This window comes from Trachemys scripta, chromosome 1 (genome assembly GCF_013100865.1).
Source record: "Trachemys scripta elegans isolate TJP31775 chromosome 1, CAS_Tse_1.0, whole genome shotgun sequence".
Taxonomy (NCBI): domain Eukaryota; kingdom Metazoa; phylum Chordata; order Testudines; family Emydidae; genus Trachemys; species Trachemys scripta.
The window spans coordinates 84,645,869-84,670,789 of record NC_048298.1 but is presented as its reverse complement, the minus strand read 5'-3'; the positions used below and the strand labels follow the sequence as shown (position 1 = coordinate 84,670,789).

General features: G+C 44.0%; 1 protein-coding gene across 1 annotated transcript in view; it reads left to right on the top strand.

The window, feature by feature from the left end:
- Positions 1–18,428: 18,428 nt before the first annotated feature.
- Positions 18,429–24,921, top strand: part of SLC5A8 (solute carrier family 5 member 8) — a 32,827-nt gene continuing 26,334 nt past the window's right edge. The window contains exons 1-2 of the mRNA XM_034773771.1: positions 18,429–19,330; positions 23,212–23,277. Of these exons, the coding sequence (XP_034629662.1) occupies positions 18,992–19,330; positions 23,212–23,277 (405 nt within the window). The 5' untranslated portion in view covers positions 18,429–18,991. The remainder of the gene's footprint in view (positions 19,331–23,211; positions 23,278–24,921) is intronic.

Genomic DNA, 24,921 nt, shown 5'->3' with positions numbered 1-24,921 from the left:
GAAGTTCATTACAAATATTTAACATTCAAGCTGTGTCAGTGACTTACATGCATCATGTTGTACTATCTCTGTTCCCTGATTGATAATGTATTTAATTAACCAACAACCGTGCACATTTTGATTGTAGAATGTGCATTTTTGTTGGCTGGTTATGCAATTTGAAATATGCTTTCTGAGACTATTTGAGCAATTGATCTTAAAATCAATTTGCTAGCAAAACTTATTTGACAGAACATCCGTGGAAAGCAAAACCGAAGAGCAGTCAAAGTTAATTAATTAAAAATGTCAATTTAATATTTGATTTCCCCTTCCTCCCCTGCAGTATTTCTCAGCTCTAGTGCTAATTCCCCCTCTGCGGTTCTATACTAGTCACTTTGGCCAAGATCCATAAAGGTATTTAAGCTCCTAGCATGCAATCCATGAAGGTACTTAGCTGCCTCAGTCCTGTATTTAGGCATCACTGCTAGCGTGACCATACAGCAAATGTGAAAAATTGGGACAGGGGTGGGGGGTAATAGGAGCCTATATAAGAAAAAGACCCAAAAATTGGGACTGTCCCTATAAAATCGGGACATCTGGTCACCCTAATCACTGCAATCCACAAAACTCCTGACTGGAAGATAGCTAATGTAACGCCAATATTTAAAAAGGGCTCTAGAGGTGATCCCGGCAATTACAGACCGGTAAGTCTAATGCCAGTACCAGGCAAATTAGTTGAAACACTAGTAAAGAATAAAATTGTCAGACACATAGAAGAACATAAATTGTTGGGCAAAAGTCAGCATGGTTTCTGTAAAGGGAAATCATGTCTTACTAATCTATTAGAGTGCTTTGAAGGGGTCAACAAACATGTGGACAAGGGGGATACAGTGGACATAGTGTACTTAGATTTCCAGAAAGCCTTTGACAAGGTCCCTCACCAAGGCTCTTATATAAATTAAGTTGTCATGGGATAAGAGGGAAGATCCTTTCGTGGATTGAGAACTGGTTAAAAGACAGGGAACAAAGGGTAGGAATAAATGGTAAATTTTCAGAATGAAGAGGGGTAACTAGTGATGTTCCCCAAGGATCAGTCCTAGGACCAATCCTATTCAACTTATTCATAAATGATCTGGAGAAAGGGGTAAACAGTGAGGTGGCAAAGTTTGCAGATGATACTAAACTGCTCAAGATAGTTAAGACCAAAGCAGACTGTGAAGAACTTCAAAAAGATCTCACAAAACCAAGTGATTGGGCAACAAAATGGCAAATGAAATTTTAATGTAGATAAATGTAAAGTAATGCACATTGGAAAAAATAACCCCAACTATACATACAATATTATGGGGGCTAATTTAGTTACAACTAATCAGGAAAGAGATCTTGGAGTCATCGTGGATAGTTCTCTGAAGACGTCCACGCAGTGTGCAGCGGCAGTCAAAAAAGCAAACAGGATGTTAGGAATCATTTAAAAAGGGATAGAGAATAAGACGGAGAATATCTTATTGCCCTTATATAAATCCATGGCATGCTCACATCTTGAATACTGCATACAGATTTGGTCTCCTCATCTCAAAAAAGATATACTGGCATTAGAAAAGGTTCAGAGAAGGGCAACTAAAATGATTAGGGGGTTGGAATGGGTGCCATATGAGGAGAGATTAAAGAGGCTAGGACTTTTCAGCTTGGAAAAGAGGAGACTAAGGGGGGGTATGATAGAGGTATATAAAATCATGAGTGGAGTGGAGAAAGTGAATAAGGCAAAGTTATTTACTTATTCCCATAATATAAGAACTAGGGGCCACCAAATGAAATTAATGGGCAGCAGCTTTAAAACAAATAAAAGGAAGTTTTCCTTCACACAGCACACAGTCAACCTGTGGAACTCCTTGCCTGAGGAGGTTGTGAAGGTTAGGACTATAATAGGATTTAAATGAGAACTAGATAAATTCATGGAGGTTAAGTCCATTAATGGCAATTAGCCAGGATGGGTAAGGAATGGTGTCCCTAACCTCTTTTTGTCAGAGGGTGGAGATGGATGGCAGGAGAGAGATCACTTGATCATTACCTGTTAGGTTCATTCCCTCCAGGGCCGGTTCCAGGCACCAGCCCACCAAGCATGTGCTTGGGGCGGCGCCTGGAGGGGGGCGGCGCGGCGGGGCGCTCCGGCCCGAGAGCGGGGCCGCGACTGGGCTCGCCGCCCTCCCCGCGGTGCTCCGGCCGCCGGGGAGAGCGGAGCCGCAGCGGGCTCGCCACCCTTCCCCCCGGCACTCTGGCCTAGGGCGGCAAAAAAGCCAGAGCCGGCCCTGATTCCCTCTGGGACACCTGGCATTGGTCACTGTTGGAAGACAGGATATTGGACTGGATGGACCTATGTTCTTATGTTCCTGCTCTGCAGCTGCCTCACTCTGTAGGTTGCCTAAACTCACTCCACACCAAAGTTTTTTCCTCCATGCATAGGGAGACCTCCATCTCCCACCTAAGCCCCAGTGAGACACAAGCCTGGATGGATACATGTTTGGCCACCTAAATTGCATGTGGAAGCCTGATCTGGTAGGCAGCCTCTGAGCACTTATAACCTTTACCCTAGTGTATAGAGTACTCATCCAGGATGGGAGAGGCCTGGTTTCAATCCACCTCCTGAGGGGAGAAGAGATTTGAACAGGGATCATTCCATTAGACCAGTGGTGGGCAGCCTCCGGCCCATCAGGGTAATCTGATTACGGGCCGCGAGACATTTTGCTGACATTGACCGTCCGCAGGCATGGCCCCCTGCAGCTCCCAGTGGCGCGGTTCGCCATTCCTGGCCAATGGGAGCTGCGGGAAGCGGTCACCAGCACGTCCCCTGCCACTTCCCGCAGTTCCCATTGGCCGGCAATGACGAGCCATGACCATTGGGAGCTGCGGAGGGCTGTGCCTGCAGATGGTCAAGGTCAGCAAAATGTCTCGCAACTCGCAATCAGATTACCCAGATGGGCCGCAGGTTGCCCACTACTGCATTAGACTATGAAGTATTCCTTCTGTCTGCCTCGCCCCACCCCATCCCAGCTGTTTTGTATGAACTCACCTGAGGAGCCTGTGACGGGTTGGATCACAGAAACCCCCTTGGGACCTGCCACCAGATGTGCAAAGACTACCCCTGCTCCTGTTTTCCCTGCCAGCTCAGGACTCCAGCACCCTGTCTTGCTGAGCCAGACACTCCCGTCTGGCTCCAGACACAGACCCAGGGTCTGAATCTCCTGTCCAAAAGCTGCAAGTTTACCTGAAAACAGCTCGCAGTAGTGTGCTTGTCTTTAGCACTCAGATGCCCAACTCCCAATGGGGTCTAAACCCAGATAAATCCGTTTTACCCTGCATAAAGCTTATGCAGGGCAAACTCATAAATTGTTCGCCCTCTATAACACTGATAGAGAGATATGCACAGTTGTTTGCTCCCCCAGGTATTAATACATACTCTGAGTGAATTACTAAATAAAAAGCGATTTTATTAAATACAGACAGTAGGATTTAAGTGGTTCAAAGTAGTAACAGACAGAACAAAGTAAGTCACAAGCAAAATAAAATAAAATGCGCAAATCTATGCCTAATCAAACTGAATATAGATAATCTCACCCTCAGAAATGCTTCAGTAAGTTTTTCTCAGACTGGACACCTTCCAGGCCTGGGCACAATTCTTTCCCCTGGTGCAGCTCTTGTTGCAGCTCAGGTGGTAGCTAGGGGATTCTTCATGATGGCTACTCCCCCTCTCTGTTCTCTTTCCCCCTTTATATATCTTTTGCATAAGGCGGGAACTCTTTGTCTCTCTGGGTTTCCACCCCCCCTCACTGGAAAAGCACCAGGTTAAAGATGGATTCCAGTTCAGGTGACATGATCACATGTCACTGCAAGACTTCATTACTCACTTGCCAGCACACACATATACAGGAAGACTCACAGGTAAATACAGCCATCTGCAGACAATGGGAGTCATCAAGATTCCAAACCATCATTAATGGTCCACACTTTACACAATTACAATAGGCCCTCAGAGTTACATTTTATATTTCTAGTTTTAGATACAAGAGTGGTACATTTATGCAAATCAGATGATCACACTCAGTAGATTATAAGCTTTGTAATGATACCTTACAAGAGACCTTTTGCATGAGGCATATCCCAGTTACTTACATTCACTTATTACCGTATTTTCTCTAAAACTATCTCTGTTACATTATATTGACTTATTATCAAGTTTTTATAAAACCATATAGACTGCACAACGTCACAGAGCCTAATCCAGTAGACATGCTCAAGGCCACGTACAGGATCAGGATCCTGCATACAACCTAGGCAGTTAAACACCCATCTTCTCCCAATTCATGGATCACTAGCAGTAATAGGCATTCGCTTCCTGCAAACCAGACTTAGGGGCTTGTCTCTGAGAGAGGAGTGGAGCTTAGCACTCACCCATTGGCATCTTCCATTGGCTAGCTTAAGCAGCACCCTACCTAGCATGCTGCCTTTGTGGATTGCAGTCTAAGACACCTTCTTTCCCCATTCATTGTACAGGAAGCCTAGGCACCTAACTGAGGCTTTGCAGATCGCAGTGCTGGTCTTGTGATTTTCTAGGTCAGGGATTGGCAACCTTTGGCACGTGGCCCACCACGGTAAGCACCCTGGCGAGCCGGGCCAGTTTCTTTATCTGCCGCGTCTGCAGGTTCGGTCGATCGCGGCCAATGGGGGCTGCGGGAAGCAGTGCAGACCGAGGGATGTGCTGGCTGCCGCTTCCCGCAGCCCCCATTGGCCTGGAGCGGCAAACTGCGGCCGGGGGAGCCACGATCGGCCGAATCTGCGGACGCGGCAGGTAAACAAACCATCCCTTCCGACCAAAGATCCCTGTTCTAGGTGCATAAAAGTTAGGCACCATCATACTTAGCGTTGCAAAGCCTAAATACCTTGTGGATCTTGGCCTTTGTCTCTCTTCCTTAGGCCTCAATCCAGCAAAGGACTCAAAGGGGCCTAATTTTAAGCATGTGAATAGTCCTATTGCAGTACTTACTGGATTAGGGCCAGAGTTTCTCCATCCCTATAAACTGTTGTTCCTTAACTTAATCCACACCCAACATTCCCATTGCATTTAGCAGGAGTATTGGAGGTGCAAAAAATGCCAGGTCAGGTCCATACTTCTTGCAATGCTTAATTAGTTGTGTATGATGGACTTTGAAGACAAAAAGCACTAGATGACTATTCCATATTATTACTGGACACAGATGGAATGTAGTCTGTGAGAAATGACTTTTAAATCCATTACTTGTGTCTGATGAAGTGGGCATTCACCCACGAAAGCTTATGCTCCAATACTTCTGTTAGTCTTAACGGTGCCACAGGACCCTCTGTTGCTTTTTACAGATCCAGACTAACACGGCTACCCCTCTGATACTTGACTTTTAAATGTTCCACTATGCTTTTGTTGGAATTGCAAATCCAATTACTTGGCAACAAGAGAGTGAAAAATACAGAAAGTCCCTGTAAAGCAAAGTCCCAGTTCTAAGAATACAGCTGCCAAGTGGATATTACTTTCTTAAGAGAGCTGATCCTAATTCCACAGTGAATAGTAATGATTATATCTTTCCTTTTAATACCCACTGCTGGGGCATTTTGAAACATCCAAAGACTATTAATAGAAGAGCAGAAAAAATATATTCGCAGTTATTTAAGCAATTTGCTAAAATATTTTTCATTTTCTTTTTATTGATGATTTTTTAAAACATCACGATAAAACAGGTATAACAAGATATCTATATGTAGCCTTTTCCATTCATTTAAATGGAATTAAGATAAACTCACTCAGTATCGGTTTGTGGATAACTGGCTACTGTGTTAGTCATCCAAAATAACAATGTATGGTCAAATATAGCTAACAGGATAGATGAAAGCAGAACCAAATAGCAAATAATGTTCAGGGGCACAAAACATGATCATCATTGACCCCCTGATCAGTGATCTTCAACTGGACCTTAACTACATCAGAATCAGGGTTACTGATGATGATGTGCAAGTAAAGCAGTGCAGGAACCAGATTGTTTGTTTTCATGATTTCAAAATTTCTTCCATTCCAGAATGGAATAAAAACAAAATATTTTGAAATCTCACATGAACCAAAATTCTGAAGAAAAAACAGGTTTCCGGTTCAAAGGTTGTGTTTCGACAAAAATCAAAATATTTCTTCTGTTTATACCTATTTTATAAATATATTTTTTCATTTTATGTTCTATACTATAAAATAAAAAAAAATTGAAGTGAAAAGTTGTTTGAAAATGAAAATGCAAAACATTTCATTCTGAAAAGGTTGAAATGGAACATTCTGACCTTATCAAAATGCTCTTTTACAATTTTAATTTCAAAATGAATTTTCATCAAAGGTGACATGTTTTCACGAAATGTTTCATTTTAGATGAATTGGCATTTTCTGAAACAGAAAAGAACAAAGCTTGACTTTCACATCCCAGTTCAGTGTTTTTAGGACAGATAGTTAGAACAAACATTTCTTTATTTGTGAACTGATCTGGAACTTGACAGACACACATACATTTAAGTTATTTTTCAGAAGAAAATTATAATTTAAACTTTGTTAGCTCCTGATCTGCCAGAGCTAACCATGAATGCTGTTATATATACAGCTGGCAAGCTGTACCTCTGGTTTCCACTGCTCTCCTAGTCCATTTTAAGGATTTTAGGAGAACAGCCTTTGCCAATACCAAGCTTTCATCTACACCAGGGATCTGCAACCTTTGGCGCATGGCTCACCAGGGTAAGCACCCTGGTGGGCTGGGCCAGTTTGTTTACCTGTGTGAAAGTGAAATAAATTATATTAAAGAAATAGAATGAATTAAAGAATGCTGTATGTACCTTTAAGTAGAAATGAGAAATGCTGTGAGCCAGGGGGCAGGAAAGCAGACATTAACTGCTTAATGAATTGCCACACTTAAGGGCAATTGGTGAAGCATTAGCCTTAGATCGAGAAGGGTTAATAAGGAAGCAGGATATGCATATTGTGCCCTATGCAAATTTTACAATTTTGCTCTCTCTGTCCCTTTGTTTAGTTCGCACCCTTTTATCTGTATAAATAAGACTGTTTGAATCTTGCATGGGGGCTCACATTATCTGAATGTATTAGCAGAGTGCTGTGCTAATAAAACAGAGTGGTCTAACAAACTATGAGTCCTGAGTCTAACTTTGACAATTTGGAGTTTCCACTGAGATGGCAACCGTCTTCACTGGGGCCGTGTGATTCCTGACCATTTTTGTAGGATGACCGTGGCAGCCGGCCTGCACCTGGGCATTTGGCCCAAGCGGTCCTCCTCCTGAACAGAAGGGCGCATGACCACAGTGAGGTCTACGCCATCGAACCTGTTGGTTCCCACTCTGTTCTGGTAGGGATCCCGGGATCTGACATCAGGAATCTGGTCAGGTAATTATTTCTGTGTTGTGTCCGGACTGAGGACTGTCCTGTCTCTGTGTCTATCTGTCCTCCTGTGGAGTGTTTGAGTCTGGGTGCCATCTCCGTCCGGGGATCGGCAGACCAAGGGGTTCCTGTCCCCACGGTCTGAGTGAGTGAAATCTGCACAATCGCAGCCGCACCGCACCTTGGGTAAAACCTTTGGTGTGAAAGCAAGGGCAATTGAGGCAGTAGCCTGTGGGGTCCTTTTGTGTGTTGCACTGGGCATCGCTCTGATGAACCTGAATTTCCTTCTTGTGTGATTGGTGTGTGTAAAGTCCTCCTGTATTGGTAACCAGACGTCTAAGTCGGAACAGTTCCCTAAAGGAACGCCGGCTCAGTTTTAGGAAGGGTCCGGACTCCTGTAAATTTCTGGAAAAATGGTCTAGGCTAACTCAGGGAGATCCCAAAACTCAGTGGCCACTGTTAAAATCTTGGAACAAAGACTGAGTGGACGTCTTAAAAGACAAACTCGGCTAACCTAAAACTAAATTGGCTAAAGGAGAGGTTAATTGTTTCTGCAGTGGTGGGAAGAGGCAAATTGTAGGTGGACAAAATCAAAACTCGCCTCTCTCAAATATATTCAAATAATAAGTTAAAAGCTTTATTAAAAGCCTCCTCTCCCACCACCAGACTGAGCGCTCACCTTTACCCCGTTCTCTGAAAAAAAAAAACCCAACAACTCTGGATCGATCCCAACCCCCTCCATACTCCCATCTCATTGTAAAAAGGATAAAAAGCCCCTTGTTTTGTTCCCCTTCATTGTCTGCCTCAGAAACTGATTCTTTAAGGAGGGTGGGCTCCTCAACTAGCCCCCACCTTCCTGGTCCCTTTCCTTAAACATTTCTTTCAAAATTGTGAAATGACCACAATATCACTCACAAAAATGGTTCATTGGAAAAAGCAGGATTGGGCCCAGACAAGCAGGCAAGCAACAGATAAAGAAATACAAACAGGTTGAAAGCCCTAAGGGCATAGTGTCAGGAGTAAGTGCAAGTAAGAACCCCTGGAACAATACGTAGGTAAAATCTGAGGCCTGGTCTATACTACCCGCCTGAATCGGCGGGTAGAAATCGACCTCTCGGGGATCGATTTATCGCGTCCCGTCGGGACGCGACAATCGATCCCCGAATCGGCGCTCTAACTCCACCAGCGGAGGTGGTAGTAAGCGCCGCCGACAAAAAGCGGCAGAAGTCGATTTTGCCGCCGTCCTCACAACGGGGTAAGTCGGCTGTAATACGTCGAATTCAGCTACGCTATTCACGTAGCTGAATTTGCGTATCTTAAATCGACTCCCCGCTGTAGTGTAGATGTACCCTGAGTTGATAAAGATGTCATTTTGAGAGATAAACAAGTGATTTAAGGAAAGAGAGTGAAAAGTTAACTCTACAGAGAGAGAATTAAGCAGTTAAACCTTGTAAAAATGTCAAGAACCTTGTTAAAATAGTTCTTGGTTTCTTTGCAGCCATTCTAAAGGAAAAATGGGCCCTTTTCCAAAAGAATGTCTGTAAATAATCCAGGTAAAGAGACTATCTAATTAAAATCATTTGACTATAAACAATTTAGTCAGATTTGCTAAAAGAACATAGGGGGTTTTCTATTGGAACTTAACTGCCCCAAATGTATAAAGGTAATGTAATCTATGTACAGCTATGTAAAAACAAAGCAGAGTAAAAGGGATGTTAAGGAAAAGAAAATGTGTATGTATCTGTCTGTCTGTGGAAATATGTGAGGTTTGTAAAACTCCTGCTTTGTAGGTTTAAGATAAATTGGTTTTGTTTTGTTTATAATGCCACTAAAATCCATTTGACTCTTTAATTCAAAGTTGCAAAACTGACAGACCTTTTTGCCAGCACAGGTAATCAGTGTTGGTTGGCTTTGGGATTTGGTAGTTAACCCTTAAGGGGTAACTTGATTCTTTACAAAATTTAAATGTTTTCAAATAAAGACCAAGTCATGACTGCAGCAGGGCAGTCAAAATCAAAAGAATAGGGAGAAATTCTGGATTATTTTTGTTTGTTTGTTTGTTTGTTTTTGTAACAAAATAGCAAATGAAAGCTGTAGTAAAAGAATAAAGACAGTGCCCCTCTGAAGCAACAGCAGGGGTGAGGTGCACAAAACAAAAAGAAGCAATGTTAGAAACACTGAGCCTTGGGATGGCTCTGTGTAATCAGACTGTCACTTTGATAAGGGTACATAAAACTCTGTAAGAACAAAAGAAACAGTTACACCTTATGTAAAAATTAATATGGCTAATGTTTTAAAAGTTAAAGTATAAAAGGAATGTGCAGACATGTGCAGTGTATATTATGGGGGGGGGAGGGGTAAAAGAAATGCAAACAAAACATGCTACTTAATTAAAATCCTATTCGGGCTCCAAAGGAGCCACAATAGACTGTGTTTTCTTTTTCAGATCTCTGTGTGTTTTGGAAGCAAGAGTTAAAAGTAATCAAAACTCTGGTAAAAGTTAATTGTGTTCCTTTTAAGACAGAATCTCTGAGCTCTGCTGATGGCTTTAAATCCAAAAGCCAAGCCTGTGTTGATGCAAATTACCTAACTGATAAAGGAAGTGAGAGAACTGCCAGGACAAAGAAGTTGCAGATAAAGAACATACCTGGTCAGCAAACAAATTGTCTAAATAAAAGGCACGGTATAACAAGATACCTTTAATTAAAATAAATTTAATGTTAATAAGTACCCCTGTAACAATGTATAGTGTGTATGACTTTTGGAAAAATCCTTTATGGTAATGTTGCTTTTCAGCTGTTACCTGTAAACAAACTTAAAGCTTAACACAGCAGGAAAGACACTGTAAACATGGTCTGCTGTAAAGGGAAAACTGAGGTACACCAGCTCATGGATTTAATGACTGAACAGTGGGATAATTTCCCCATAACTCTTAAAAGATAGAAGCCATTGAAACCTGGCCTGCCTGTAGAACAAAAACACAGGAAATATGGAGGTAATTCCTCTTGTTTTGCCTGCATTCAGCAAGGGTATTTGTAAAAGAAAGGAATATTTTAAGCAATAATAAATGCCACCCCAAAAGGGGTAGAAAAATGTTATTTTTGTCTTTCAGAAAAAGCTAATATCAGCTACAGGACAACCTAATAAAAAACAAATAAAAGTGGGTATGATTATCCATGCCTGTTGCTCCAAAGCCCTGTAGTAAAGACACCTCACTAGGATCCTGTATGTGGGATAAAATGAATAATGAGACCAAAGTACTGTATAATGGGCTATGTGTATGTGTTAATTCTTGGGGAAAAGTGTTTTAAAAGAATGGAAGTGTTAGCAACCTTCCAATAGACAAATGTAATTGTAATGTAAGTACTGTGTTTACAAAAGGTAAAAAGGTAACATAGTTCCTAAAACAAACAAAAGGGCAATGTGGGAAACCAACCCATTCATATTATACACGCAAATGGCAACATGTTAAGAATTGCCACTGCAGAAAGACATAACAGCTTACCATTGGTATAACATATTTTCTGAATGGTCTCCCACAACTACTGGCATACTAATGTTACTAACCCTAATTGTTTTTGGTTTTAAATTGTATGTGTTTAATTTAATCAAATGTAATGTTTGAAATGTGCTGTTGGATAAAACAAATGTATGCAAAGCTAGAGCCACAGGCCCAAATCACCTCCCAGTATTTTCTATTACGTGGACTAAATAAGAAGTGACGCTGGCGATTAATAATCTTAGTGTCAAAAGGGGGATATGTAGGAGCAGGATAAGAATTAATGTATGATTTGATTTTTATCCTGCCAGCCACCATTTTTGAATAGCAGAAAGGAATGACAGACCAGAACAATCCTTATGACTGATTATGGTCACCCTTTTGTTTTAGAATAAGTTATAATGTCTACTATGGTTTCCTATATGTATTACAAAGTAGGCACTCTAGTTAAATATACATTGCTTTGTTTAAGGTTTAGTAAGTAAGAGACAAGATTCTCTACTGTGTCTATGTTAAGTAGATTAGAGGAACTTTAAAGGCCTGGGTCTCAATGTAAATTGTCTTGGTTATTGATTGTAAAACTTAGCAAGGTTTTAATTTGCAATGCCTTTTTGCTCGATATAAAATACTACTGTTTGTATTCTCAATCTGTTTGTGTGAATGAGGAATGTATGCATCAGAAAAAGATAAGGTGTGAAGGCCATTGTTATAGCCAGAGTCAAGGAAAAAGAAGTAAAGAGACTTAAAGGACATTAAAGAATTATCAGGTACTGCTTACTATCCAGATGGCTTTTAAACTGTCTAGCATTACAGCGTGGAGACATGTTTTGCAGTGTAAGAAGGCACCACCCCCAGCAAACCAATCACCACCTCAGGACCACGCAGAATCAATTTTGACTCCGGAAGAAGACGTAGAGGAACAACCTGCAATACCTTACCATCTACGCACTCGTAAGGGTTGCCAGAAGCAGACGAGGACCTAAAGCAAGGCTCAAAAAGAAGCAGTAGTGAGCCTAGCGCCTGCTGCCTGGTGGATGTAAAACCGTGACTATGGTTCCCTCAGTTGAGGTTGTCAGAACCAGAAGGGCCTTGCCTCCAACATGAGCCTCTGGTGGCGCCTGTTCCTCAGCTGCTGGTGTCTTAAGGTCTGGAAAGTCCACAATGACAATTCTTTTATCCAGCAGTAAGTGTGGATAGCTCAGACCCTTAATATTTCTAATTGCTGGGTCTGCAGCCACATCCCAGACCACTCTCAAGCTGGTGTTCCTGTCCTGGCAATCCCACTCAATTCCCCAGACCTCACTGGAGGACCTTGTTCGTTTAACAAAACATGGAACAATAATGACACTTGGGAAACAGTGGGAATAAATGTATCTAAATGGATAAGTGTGGTGGAGGGAAAAGGTCATTGGTGTTGAGTGTGTAATGAACAGGGCTGGATCTGGGAAAAAGCCGTTGCTTCAGCATATTGTGGCCAATGGTGTATGGGATTATTCGAATAAAACTAAAAAGTGGCGGGCTGGGTATGGGGATATGAATTTTTTCTTGACCTGAGGATCAAACAGAAAAAAATCAATTTCATGTTCCCCCTACAGTAACCTTAGTGAAAACAATACAATCTTTCAACATCATGCAAAAAGGCTCCTGAGGTTACAAGCAGTAGTTGAAATAATGGCAAATGAAATCGGAGAGAGTTTAAAAAACCCTGGCCAAAGAAACGGGCGATCTGACAGGTGGCCCTCCAAAACCGTCAGGCATTGGACATTGTGCTGGCAGCCAGAGGGACCTGTGCTCTCACTGGAAAAGAATTGTTGTGTGTTCATACCTGATGACACCAATGAGGTAATAGATCACGCTAGTCACTTAGAATAAATCGCATATCTTCCCCATTAAGAGCCAAGTTCTTTATGGAAGTGGCTAAGTAACCTGTTCAATTTCTCTGGCATAGGAAACTGGTTGTTTCAGGGAGCCCTGACTATCCTGCTTGAAATCTTAATGATTTTTGTATGTTTTCAGCTAATCTCCTGTTGTATCCAGAATTGTGTAAGGTATGCCACCCAAGTGACTGCCCCAAAACAGAGTGCTAATATGATGATTTCGAAATATCACTGATGAACGAAGAGATAAAGAACGATTAATACATGGAACCCAGTAATTGTTGGTCTTTGCGTAAGCTTGACCAAAAGGAGGGATTGTGAAAGTGAAATGCATTATATTAAAGAAATAGAATGAATTAAAGAATGCTGTATGTACCTTTAAGTAGAAATGAGAAATGCTGCAAGCCAGGGGGCAGGAAAGCAGACATTAACTGCTTAATGAATTGCCCCACTTAAGGGCAATTGATGAAGCATTAGCCTTAGATCGAGATGAGTTAATAAGGAAGCAGGATATGCATATTGTGCCCTATGCAAATTTTACAATTTTGCTCTCTCTGTCCCTTGGTTTAGTTCGCACCCTTTTATCTGTATAAATAAGACTGTTTGAATCTTGCATGGGGGCTCACATTATCTGAATGTATTAGCAGAGCGCTGTGCTAATAAAACAGAGTGGTCTAACAAACTATGAGTCCTGAGTCTAACTTTGACACCTGCCACGTCTGCAAGTTCCTCACTGGCCGCAGAACGCCATTCCAGGCCAATAGGGGGTTGCGGGAAGCGGTGCGAGCCGAGGAATGTGCTGGTCGCCGTTCCCCGCAGCCCCCATTGGCCTGGGACGGCGAACTGCGACCAGTGGGAGCCGTGATCCGCCAAACCTGCAGATGCAACAGGTAAACAAACCGGCCCGCCCCGCCAGGGTGCTTACCCTGGTAAGCCGCGTGCCAAAGGTTGCCGATCTCTGGTCTAGCCAATTAGTCTAGATACTTTTAGTGACCTCATCACCATAATGTCTGAAGATGGAAGTAAGCCCTGTGCTGGGGCAAAATCTGAGGCAGGCATGGAGCTGGTTTGTGACCCCAGGCCTGCCAAGGTCCAGTTTGGGATCTGGCCCTGATTAGGGATAACCTGAAGGTTGCCTTAACTTGGGCCCAGGGAAATAGATGGGGCACAAGACTGCCTTGTCCAACACCCTCCCAATCTTGACCCAACATGGAATGCCCCCTATCTCATGGGCTCTTGCAAGAGGAGAAGTCACAGAGCCAAGTCTCCTGCACCAGGTGTGTTGTGGGGAGGGTGTGAAGGGATATATGGCTGCTTTGCACCCATGTAGGTGATGCAAAGTGGCCAGAGGATAACTATGAAATGGGCTCTCTCTCTGCGTGACAACCAGTTATGTTTACACAGGGCCGGCTCCAGCATTTCTGCCGCCCCAAGCAAAAAAAAAAAAAAGCCGCGATCGGCGGCGGCAGTTCAGCGGCAGGTCCTTCGCTCCTAGAGGGAGTGAGGGACCTGCCGCCCCCAAATTGCCGCAGGTGCCGCCCCACTCCCTTGGCCGCCCCAAGCACCTGCTTGTTAAGCTGGGGCCTGGAGCCGGCCCTGTGTTTACACGGTACCAATGAGAAAGAGCAAATGGGCTTGAGCCTCCTCTTACACCAGTGTAACTCCATTGACTCCCATGGAGTTACTCTTGGTTTGCATTAGTCTGGGTGAGAAAAATCAGTGCTATTGAATTCAATAGCACTGCCCTGGTTGATTTACTCTGATTCAGGATATTGGTCTGATATCCATTTTTTGCCAATATTTCAAAAAGGCTGAATTAGCAAAGAAAGAGGATTTATGATTGTCCTTCTACACCTTTATGATATCTGAAAATCAGCTTGCATGAAATCCTCAGAAAAATAAACCACACCTACAACAGTTGAATGATGTAAGAGATTTCCTCATTGTTCAGCTTGAGTTTCACAACAATGGTTTGACTTATAATATTTATGTTGATATGACACTGTGCAATAAAGCATAACTAACTAGATTTACAGCCATGTACAAAGATGGTACAGCTGATGCTTTGTTTATCTGTGCTATCATTTGTATGGCCTGTAATATGCTAACAAGAGCAATGAACGCAGAGATATGACCATAGCACACAGAGGTATATTTGTGAGAGAGACCGTTGTTTATACCCATCCTGAATAGAGCTGGGGGAGGGGTTCCCCCAGCTCCCATCCTTCTTTGCTTCACACAGACTGCTCAGAGATCTTCCCTTTTGTAGATCCCACCATGCAGTTTATTTACAGTGTTTCACTCCACCATCTTTTAAACACTAGTGCAGTCACAGTATTTACAATGTCATCCAACTTCACTACCCCTTCTCCAGAGGGCAGATGGGATAGAAAGGTATCTCCTCCAGAAGAACCCCGTTTTGTCATGTGGGACTGGGCCAGTTACTGCTTCTCCCCCTGTCACTTCCTTCCTGTGCTCTTATATCCACTCTCCTTGTTAATGGGCTAATTAGCTCATTAGCTTCCCAACCCCAATCTGATCAGGAACGCCTCTCCTTAACCAGGCCCTCCCCTGAGGCCTAATTGGTTAATCAGGGACCAGAGCATGGGATCAGCTGCTGATTCCCAGCTCTCTGTCTCACAAGATGGTTGGGAAATTTCCAAGGCAATGGGGTTTCTTTTACCATTAGAAAATGCCGGTTCATTGAAATCAAAACTTTTAGCAGTAATATAACAGTTTTGACAAAACTTTCATCAGAAAACTTTCCCAGGTCCGGATTTCAAAGAGAGCGAGAGAGAGAGAGAGACCCCAGCATAGCCTGTAGTCCGGAGGGCTAGGGGATATAGAGCCAGTCAGTCTCTTGCTCCCCCCCCCCCCCCCCCCGCCTCACTTGGAGCTGTTCACACTTTGTATAAATAATGAAATATTCATTGACTCCAGAGAGAGAGAGACTGACTCCTGACTCCTTACCCTGGTGTTTAGGACTTCCAGCAGGGATGTAAGAGACCCAGATTCAAGTCCCTGCTCTAAATTAGGTAGAACAGGGACTTGTAAATAGGGCTCCCACACCACGGTTAAGTGCCTATATGTGCCTTAATCCTCAGGCTATTGGCTATTTGGAGGTGGGGCTGCTCTCATGTGCTCTTGCGTTTTTTCACCAAGAAAATTCAAAAGGTCTGGTTTTCTTCAATGCAAAATGAAAACAATTTTCAAAACCTCACGATGTTTTGCAAAGTGGAATCCTTGTCTTTCAGCCAGCCCTAATCCTGAGTTTAGCTGACATAACTCCATGCACAGTGGAGCCTTGCAACCCAACTCCAACTGCAACCTAACTGGACCTGACTACAAATGTTGGGTTTGGGTTGGGCCAGGTCTGAAAACAACCCAACCCCCTTGGTTTAGGTTGTCTCTGATCACCTCCTTCTGTCCATGGGGTTGGCATGGCGGTGACTGCATGCCCTACTTCTGCCAGCTGCTGCCACCTTGCTGTACTCAGTGTGCTGAGGCCCAGGCATGCCAATGAGTTGCAGCGCCTCCCACTTCCCAGCACACGCCATGCAATCAGGCGGTGGTGACTGGCAGGAGTGGGGCATGCTGCATGCAGCTACTGCTGCATCAGCCACGTGGGCAGGAGGCAGCCGGGGACAGTTCGCAGGCCCAGGGTGTGGGGAGTGGGAAGACCCCTTCAGGCTGAACCCCAAGAATAGTTCAGCAGCACTGACACAGTTTTGGGGGGAAGTGTTGGGTTTGGGTCAGGTCAGTTCTGAAGACAGCTCAACATGCTTGGGCTGGCTTCAGGTCTGCTGTGCTCAGCTTGGGTTCAGGTCCAGGTCATGCCTTAAAATTAGGCCCAAGCAGACCTATAATGCATGCTCTCTGATAGCACTTTGCATACTCTAATCCCATTTAAGAATAAATTTCTGTGAAAAAAGTGTTTGTTTTGAAAGGTTTTCATCATAATTGAGTTTTTTAAAAAATATAAATACTATTTTTATGGATGGACATTGACATTCTTACACACATGCTCTGAGAGCACTTTCAAAATATAACCAACACTCAGCAGCCACTGAAAGCTTGGTTGGATTAAAAAATTATTGTAGAAATGCAGTATTATGGATTCAGTATTTTATTTTGTAGTAAACAGAGAGCGGGTGAAGAGTCTGTAACATGATATTGTGCTAGATGTTTGAACAGAGTCATGCTCAGCTAGTAATTAGATATGGGGAAATAGTGTAGGGAATTGTAGACAAACAGCCATTTCAGTGTCCTGCAAAAGACAATTGGGACCAGAAATGTCAGTTCAAGTTTTGAACAGTACCTAACTGACTAAGAGGCCTTGTGTAAGTGCCAAAGTTTGTCTCTTTCACCATCAGAAGTTGTTCCTGTAAAAGATATTACCTCACCCACCTTGTCTCTTTAGAATTCTACAGTCTAATTGAAAGTCAAACTCTAGGCTCCTAAGTCACATAGGTATTGTTGAAAATGTTACCTGTTAATAATATCTTCTAGGAGTGAAGTAGAAAGCTCCATCTATTGCTAGTGAATCCATTCCATGGTGAGACACTCATTATTTGAAGCCTGCATGTGCAAACACTTCAAAGGAAAGTCCCACGGGCTAACACAATTTTGAATAGTTCAAAGAGGCCCTACTGTGCCAAATCTAAGGAAATCCATTCTGGTGCCATGTTAACCATTAGAACACTCAACCAACCACTTTGGGGCTTCATAGAGCTAGAAAGTAAGATCCTCATATAACCTGATCATATTAAAGATTTAATTTGCAGGGTTGCAGTTATTAAATATGTTTCTGTCTTTTCTTTTCTTTTGGGAAATGCGATACCAATATCTTTATCTGAATATGGAATGCTAGAAAACATCCTGGGAATGGAAAGGGCACTATTTATTTCTCCTGGTGACCAAATGCTGTTGATGAAGGTGCATGGTGGTGAGCAGTCTCATTCTAAGGAGATATCTTGACTAGTGGTACTGTTGATCCTGAGGTTACCTGAGTATGGGAGAAAGGGAAGATCTTTTACAGAGAAGATGTATTAAATGGGTTTCTGACTACGAAGGGGTTTGCTACTTGCCTTGCTGTAGGGAGACAACACCTATGCAGTAGTATTGAAAATTACAGGATTGTAGATAATGGCTACATGTTAGATCAGTGGTTTTCAACGTTTTTTTTTTTTTTTTCTTTTTTTTTTCTTTTTTTAGGACTTCTAAAAAAACTTGGAATGAAGGTACAAACCCCTTTGGAAATCTTAAACATAGTTCGTGGACCTCCAGGGGTCCAGGGACCACAGGTTGAAAACCACTGATCTCTGTAACAGCCTACCATACAAGCAGCCATACAGAACTCCTCGAGGCCTTTTGGGGGCTGTGGGGCATATAATGGCATGAAATCCCGGTAAGTGTTGGGAAGAAGCAGGTGAGTGTTTTGAGGGCGGGCTGATTTCCTCCCACCCGCAAACCTCTTAATCATAGGGATGAGAGGGACAAGTATGTTGAAATGAATGACACTGTGCCGTCAGCCAGATAGGGCTGAGGTCATATTAGCACCTTCTAACAGCCCCCTCCCTCTTGATAAAAGCCAGACGCAATATTCTTCGCGCAAGAGCTGAGAGAGACATTTAACAGCTAATCTTCCTCCGGGGTTACTCTCCCATAGTGTGCCCACGCGATACCGCGCTGGGAGGAGGCGAAGGGTAGGTGGATCTTGAGCATGCACCTCCTGCTCCTCTGCTGAGCTGGTTTGTCAACCACTCACCTGGGACTTTTATTTGGTCACTGCTCTTGGTGTGCCCAGGTCTGCGGCCGCGCAGCTGAGCCCACGTGCGCCGAGGGACCAGCACCTGTAAGGGGAGCAGAGAACAGTCCCTTGAGCCCTCAGCGGGTCCAGGGTACTCAAAAGCGCACGGAAGCGCAGAGAACAGAGCTCGCGGAGCCGGGCACAGGGCTCACAGAGATCAGGGGCGCAAAGCCGAGAGCAGGGAGTGGGGCGCGCAGAGCCGGGCACAGGGCGCACTGAGTGCTGGGCGCGCAGAGTCGGCACGGGGCGCTCAGGGAGCGGGGCGCGCAGATCGAGAATCGCTGGTTGCCGGCCATAGCCCAGAGTAGCAACCCCCGGAGCGGACCCCCCCCTCCAGAGTTAAACACAACCCCTCCGCTGCGAGCGCCCGTGCGGCTCGGGCGATGAGCATCGGGCACTTCACCGTGTGGGACTATGTGGTATTCGGGGCCATGCTGCTGGTCTCCGCGGTCATCGGCGTGTACTACGCCTTCGCGGGCGGCGGCCAGCAGACCTCCAAAGACTTTCTGATGGGCGGCCGCAGCATGAGCGCCCTGCCCGTGGCGCTGTCCCTCACCGCCAGCTTCATGTCGGCGGTCACCGTGCTGGGCACCCCGGCGGAGATCTACCGCTACGGGGCCATATTCTGCATCTTCGCCATCACCTACTTCCTGGTGGTGGTCATCAGCGCCGAGGTCTTCCTGCCCGTCTTCTACAGGCTGGGGATCACCAGCACCTACGAGGTAAGCGGGGCTGCCGCCTTCTCCCCCTTAGGGAGCACTAGCCCCATTCAGCATCTTCTCTGTGTCCTCCATACCGATCCCCTATGCCTCTGTGTCTCTCAGGAGCGTCCCCTACGTGGCCTTGCCTCTCTACTAGCCTGCCCCTTCCAATTGATATTTCCCCCTTGCAGAGGCCATGGCAGGTCTCTCCACCACCCCTAAGATCTCCTGTCTCAATAGACTCATTCCATGTGGGTTTGCTCCTGGAGATTGTTAGCCCTCCAGATTTTCAATCCAAACTGTGGATTTATTTTTGCACAGATTGGTTGGTGACTTGGAATAAATAATAAAACACAAAGAAAAGCCCTCTAAAATAGAAGCTGAAACTCCCAATCCTGGGTGCCTGCCTCAACTTAAGTTCCTAAATCCACGTTGAGGCACAAAGGCCCAATCCAGCAGAGCATTTGGACACCCATATGAATAGTCAAGCATATGAACAGTTTTACTGATTTCATTGGGACTTCCTCTTGCATTTACAGATAAATAGGTCTCTGGATCAGGGCCCTACTTAGCAGTGACTGGATTTTCCATAGTACTTATACAATGAGATCTGCAAGTGCTCAGCATATGTGAAAGTCAGGCCACTTCTTTACCTAGGTGCCAAAATATGGCTTTAGAAAATTAGGCCTTGATTTTCCACTGCACCCCAGCCCAGTGAGGTAAAGCTTCATGGGGGCAATTTTACCTTAGGCCTCTGGCATAAAGTCCCTGAGGGATCTAGCATCCATGGGGAACTGGGAGTCTTGTTGACATTACCCCTTCACTCTTCCTGCGTCTTGCCTATTCTTACACCAAGCAGTGAAGTTTCTGCATAGGAGGCGGAAGAACAGCCTCTATTAGATTCTCCCCAACATAGGGGGAGTTCTCCAGTACAAATCTCTAGCTGCCTCAAGTTGACTTTGCACCACATACGTTTTGAGCCCTTACTTCTGCCTAGACACTAACTCCTGAAAAAGACCAGTAAAAAATGCAGTATTATTATATTATTAGCTAAATTTAACACCATTAATCTGGGCTTGAATAGGGACTGGGAGTGGCTGGCTCACTACAGAAGCAGCTTTTCCTCTCCTGGAATTGACACCTCCTCATCTATTATTGGGAGTGGACTACATCCACCCTGATTGAATTGGCCCTGTCAACACTGGTTCTCCACTTGTGAAGTAACTCCCTGCTCTCCATGTGTCAGTATATAATGCCTGCATCTGTAACTTTCACTCTATGCATCCGAAGAAGTGAGGTTTTTACTCACGAAAGCTTATGCCCAAATAAATCTGTTAGTCTTTAAGGTGCCACCAGACTCCTTGTTGTTTCAGTATTATTATAGTGCAGCCATTAAGTTCATTCCCCGCACTGATAGTACGAGCAGACTACCATAGTGCAAACACTTCTTTTTGTTCACTGAAGAGTTAAACTCTGCCTCTCTGTATGCATCCATTCAAAATTCAAGTGATGTTTAAACAATTGCAAAGACTCAAAGGTGAATGCCAGCTCTTTGAAATAATGAGATATTTGTATCTGCATTGATTGATCAGAATGGCAGGTAAAAGGAGATCTCCTTTTCCCAATTGTACATGGATGTTTCTGGTAAGACAAGGGAATGAAATTTCAGGGTAAAAAGTCAAATGAAGCCAAGATTGACTGTTAGTTGAGGATCTTGAGTCTTAGCCGACACTGGAGGCAGAAGCTTGTGGTTCATGCTTAGGGCCCTACTGTCGTCAGATGTCACCGGTGTGGTGCTCTGCTGTGCAAAATGTTGATAACAGTTGGCTGTGTGCGTGTGTTCCCTCTGTGTGCTGCCCCGGCTCTGTGCAGATAGCTGACACAACAAACCCCGACAGAACCCCCAATGACCAGAGTCCGATAAGGTACGAAGGCACCCAGCCAGGTTTATTGCCAAACGAAACACAGTAATAGTTTCCCGCAGACTCTACAGGGCATACTACGAATATGTGCCCCCTGACAATGGACCGTCTCAGTCAGTGGCGGGACTCTCCACTGCCCCTTAGGCTTGACCAAAACAACTCCTCAGGGGTGAATTCTTATACACAGGTACAGACAAGTTACACATCACTCCTGATGTATTGAGGTACAACCCCTCTACATAATAAGGGGCTGCCTATCACCCTGTACATGTTGGTTCGAACAAAACAACTCTATTAATCATGTTATCCTTTAGGACCATGTCTTCTTTGTTATCTGTGTGGAATGTGCTAGTCCTGGACTGTTCTGGTACCATCCTGGCACATGTTTATATTACTAGTGCTTAGTGCTCAGGTATGTGTATAATTGCAGCATCAGCCTGCTTCTTGCCAGCTTCTGTGAGCATGACCTGCCTGTGGCTCCCAGCTTAACTTTGCTTTATGTCAGCAAAGTCTTGACCATTACTTTAGCTCAGGCCTTAGGTCTCATACCGGGCCTCTGATACAAGGGTTTATGTTTCAGGGCCTCACCTTACCACACCTACCAAATTCACAGCCATCAAACACACAGCAACATGGAACATGAAATCTGGTCTCTCCCCATTAAATCTGGTCTTTTGTGTGCTTTTACCCTATACTATACCAATTTCATGGGGGAGACCAGAATTTCTCAAATTGGGGGTCCTGACTCAAAAGGGAGTTGCAGAGGGGTCACAAGGTTATTTTAGGGGGGATCGTGGTATTGCCACCCTTACTTCTGTGCTGCCTTCAGAGTTGGGTGGCCAGAGACCAGCGGCTGTTGGCCAGGCACCCAGCTCTGAAGGCAGCACCCCACCAGCATCTGGCAAAAGTAAAGGTAGCAATGCCATACCTTGCCACCTTACTTCTGCACTGCTGCCTTCAGAGCTGAGTGGCCTGAGAATGGCGGCTGCTGCCTGAGGGCCCAGCTCTGCAGGGAGCAGCGTAGAAGTAAGGGTGGCAATACCATACCATGCTCCTGGCCAACAGCCGCTGCTCTCTGGCCACCACATTCTGAAGGCAGCACCACTGCCAACAGCAGCACAGAAGTAAGGGTGGCAGTACCACAACCCCCCCTACAATAACCTTGCGACCCCACCACCACTCCTTTTTGGGGTAGGACCCCTACAATTACATCACCGTGAAATTTCAGATTTAAATAGCTGAAATCATGAAATTTACTATTTTTAAAATCCTGTGACCATGAAATTGACCAAAATGGACTATGAATTTGGTAGGGCCCTATTCATGCTGTATAAGATCTGGGTATTATTATTATTATTAATTTATTATTATACACCATCCCAGATTGGGTTTATGTATAATGCTAGCAGACAGTGAATGCCTCAGGCAAGTGCTGTTGGTGGTTTTACAGTAGCAGGAGATCCAGATTTAGATGTCCCAATTAAACTGAAAGCCTTCTGCCCCTCTCAAGCAGCTGTTCCGGTGCAAATAAAAATCTTGGCAGTTTTCAAAGAGGGTAGAGATAACTCTTTCTTCCTCCTCACAATAAAAAAGTTATATTCACTCACAACTAGTTAGCTAAAGGCATAACAACTGCTGGATTTTGTCCAGTCACAATGTACAACTATCATCTGTAAAGTGCTTTAAGACACCTGTGCTAGAAAGCGCTACATATGTATGTATATATGACCAAACTTTTCTATGTACTCCATCTTGGACTGACTAGGTAAATATTTAGCTTCGCTCAGGTTTAACTAAATGATAGTGATGTCTGCAGAAAACAAGATCAGGTTGACCATGACAGCTGACAATCATTCATGTGAATATAAAAACTGTTACTTCAGCTGAACAGTAGTATCTTTTCTTACAGGAGATTTCTTAATACCATTTCTATAAATGTATATTTTTGACATTAAAGTTGTTTATTCACCTCTTTTGCAGTATTTGGAGCTTCGATTTAATAAATATCTGCGTCTTTGTGGGACAATCCTCTTCATTATACAAACGGCAAGTAAACCTCAAACAGGTTCTTTGATCTTTAATAGCCTTTAGCATTACTTTAGTGTGATGTAACTGGTAGTCACGTGAAAGTGCTTGCTAAGTTTATTGTGAAATGTCAGAAATTGACATGAAAGAAAGAGACAAGGAAGTTCTTCATACTACCTAGTAATATGTGCATATAATCAGAGATTCTTAGGGTTAGAAGGGACCTCAGGAGGTCATCTAGTCCAACCCCCTGCTCAAAGCAGGACCAATCCCCAACTAAATCCCCAAATGGTTCCCTCAAATATTGAACTCACAACCCTGGGTTTAGCAGGCCAATGCTCAAACCACTGAGCTATAGTAATGAAGAGCATACGCTGTCCAGCACTGCTCTTTGTTCCCTGCCCAGAGAATCCTGGAGTAACTTGAGCCCCTAGGGAATGTTGAACTAAACACACATTGCAATGCTAGCTGGCTGCTTGCTACTTGGCACTGGTACTTGTCCCTCCCTGTAAAGCAATACAAACCCCTCAGAGATATAGAAAGCACTAGGAGAATAGTGGAACACCAATATATTTGAATACTGATGTCATCTCACCCTAAAATAATATTCACTAAGAAACTGAATGCTAAAAGTGGGACAAGCTATTCATAAGCCACAGAGAAAAATAATTCAATACATATTAGAAATATGTTCAAGAAAATATGTATTTCTCTGTGCTAAAGCTTATATCTGAAACTGTCTGGATCATTAACAGGAAGATTTTTAAAAAATAGTATTTTACCGTTTTGCTGGTATAATTTTATTGGTCCTATAGCCATCGGTGTGTCATTTTTTCTTAATACAGGAACACAACCTAAATAAAATGAAGAAGTTGAAAGATTAGATCTTGATTCTTCTTTTAATTTAAACAAAATCTGATAATGATTGTGGCAAGAACACATTTTGTCTGGGATGCCAGAAAGCAGATGGGAAAACATTCACTGCATATTAGAAAGCTATTTTTCTATGCTGACACACTCAAAAAGTTTGCTGTACCATGCCAAGCTGACAGTCGGCCAGGTACTCTATAATTTGTGAATGTTACAAGTTCGGTGTAGCTTGGTCAGAAAACAGGTGTAAGTGACAAAACAGTGTAGCTTGCACTGAGAGAGCATTCTCTGTGGAGCTAGATCCTGAGCTGTGGGGGGCGATATACTCAGCACACCTCAGGAAGAGCATGGAGGGGAAAGGTGGCTTTAAGCCACCTTTGCGTTTCCCCAATCTGGGAGTGAGTCTGGCCCTTAATATAATTTACAGCAGCCTATATGTTAAACCTGGATGCCCACAGTTTCAAGGGGCCATTCTGGCACCTGAAGATTGCTGGAGTGTAGGGATGCCCTGACCAGGCCCCCTTTCACCAGGGGAAGGGGGCATTGGTGGAGGTGACAGTGGAAAGGGGATGGCATAGGAGTTGCTATGGCAGCCCTATGGTCACCAGAGGATTCCCCAACATAGGGGGAATCCTCTGCAGCCCTGTCTTAGCTGAGTTTATGACTTCTTTGTGCTACAGAACAGTGTGAAGCAGCCTTATCTGGGCCAAAAATCTGGCCCAAAGTACGTAAAACAGTTGTAAATGGTACCAGTTTGGAATTCTGTGGGGAAAGAGCAAATTCAGCTGATGGTTT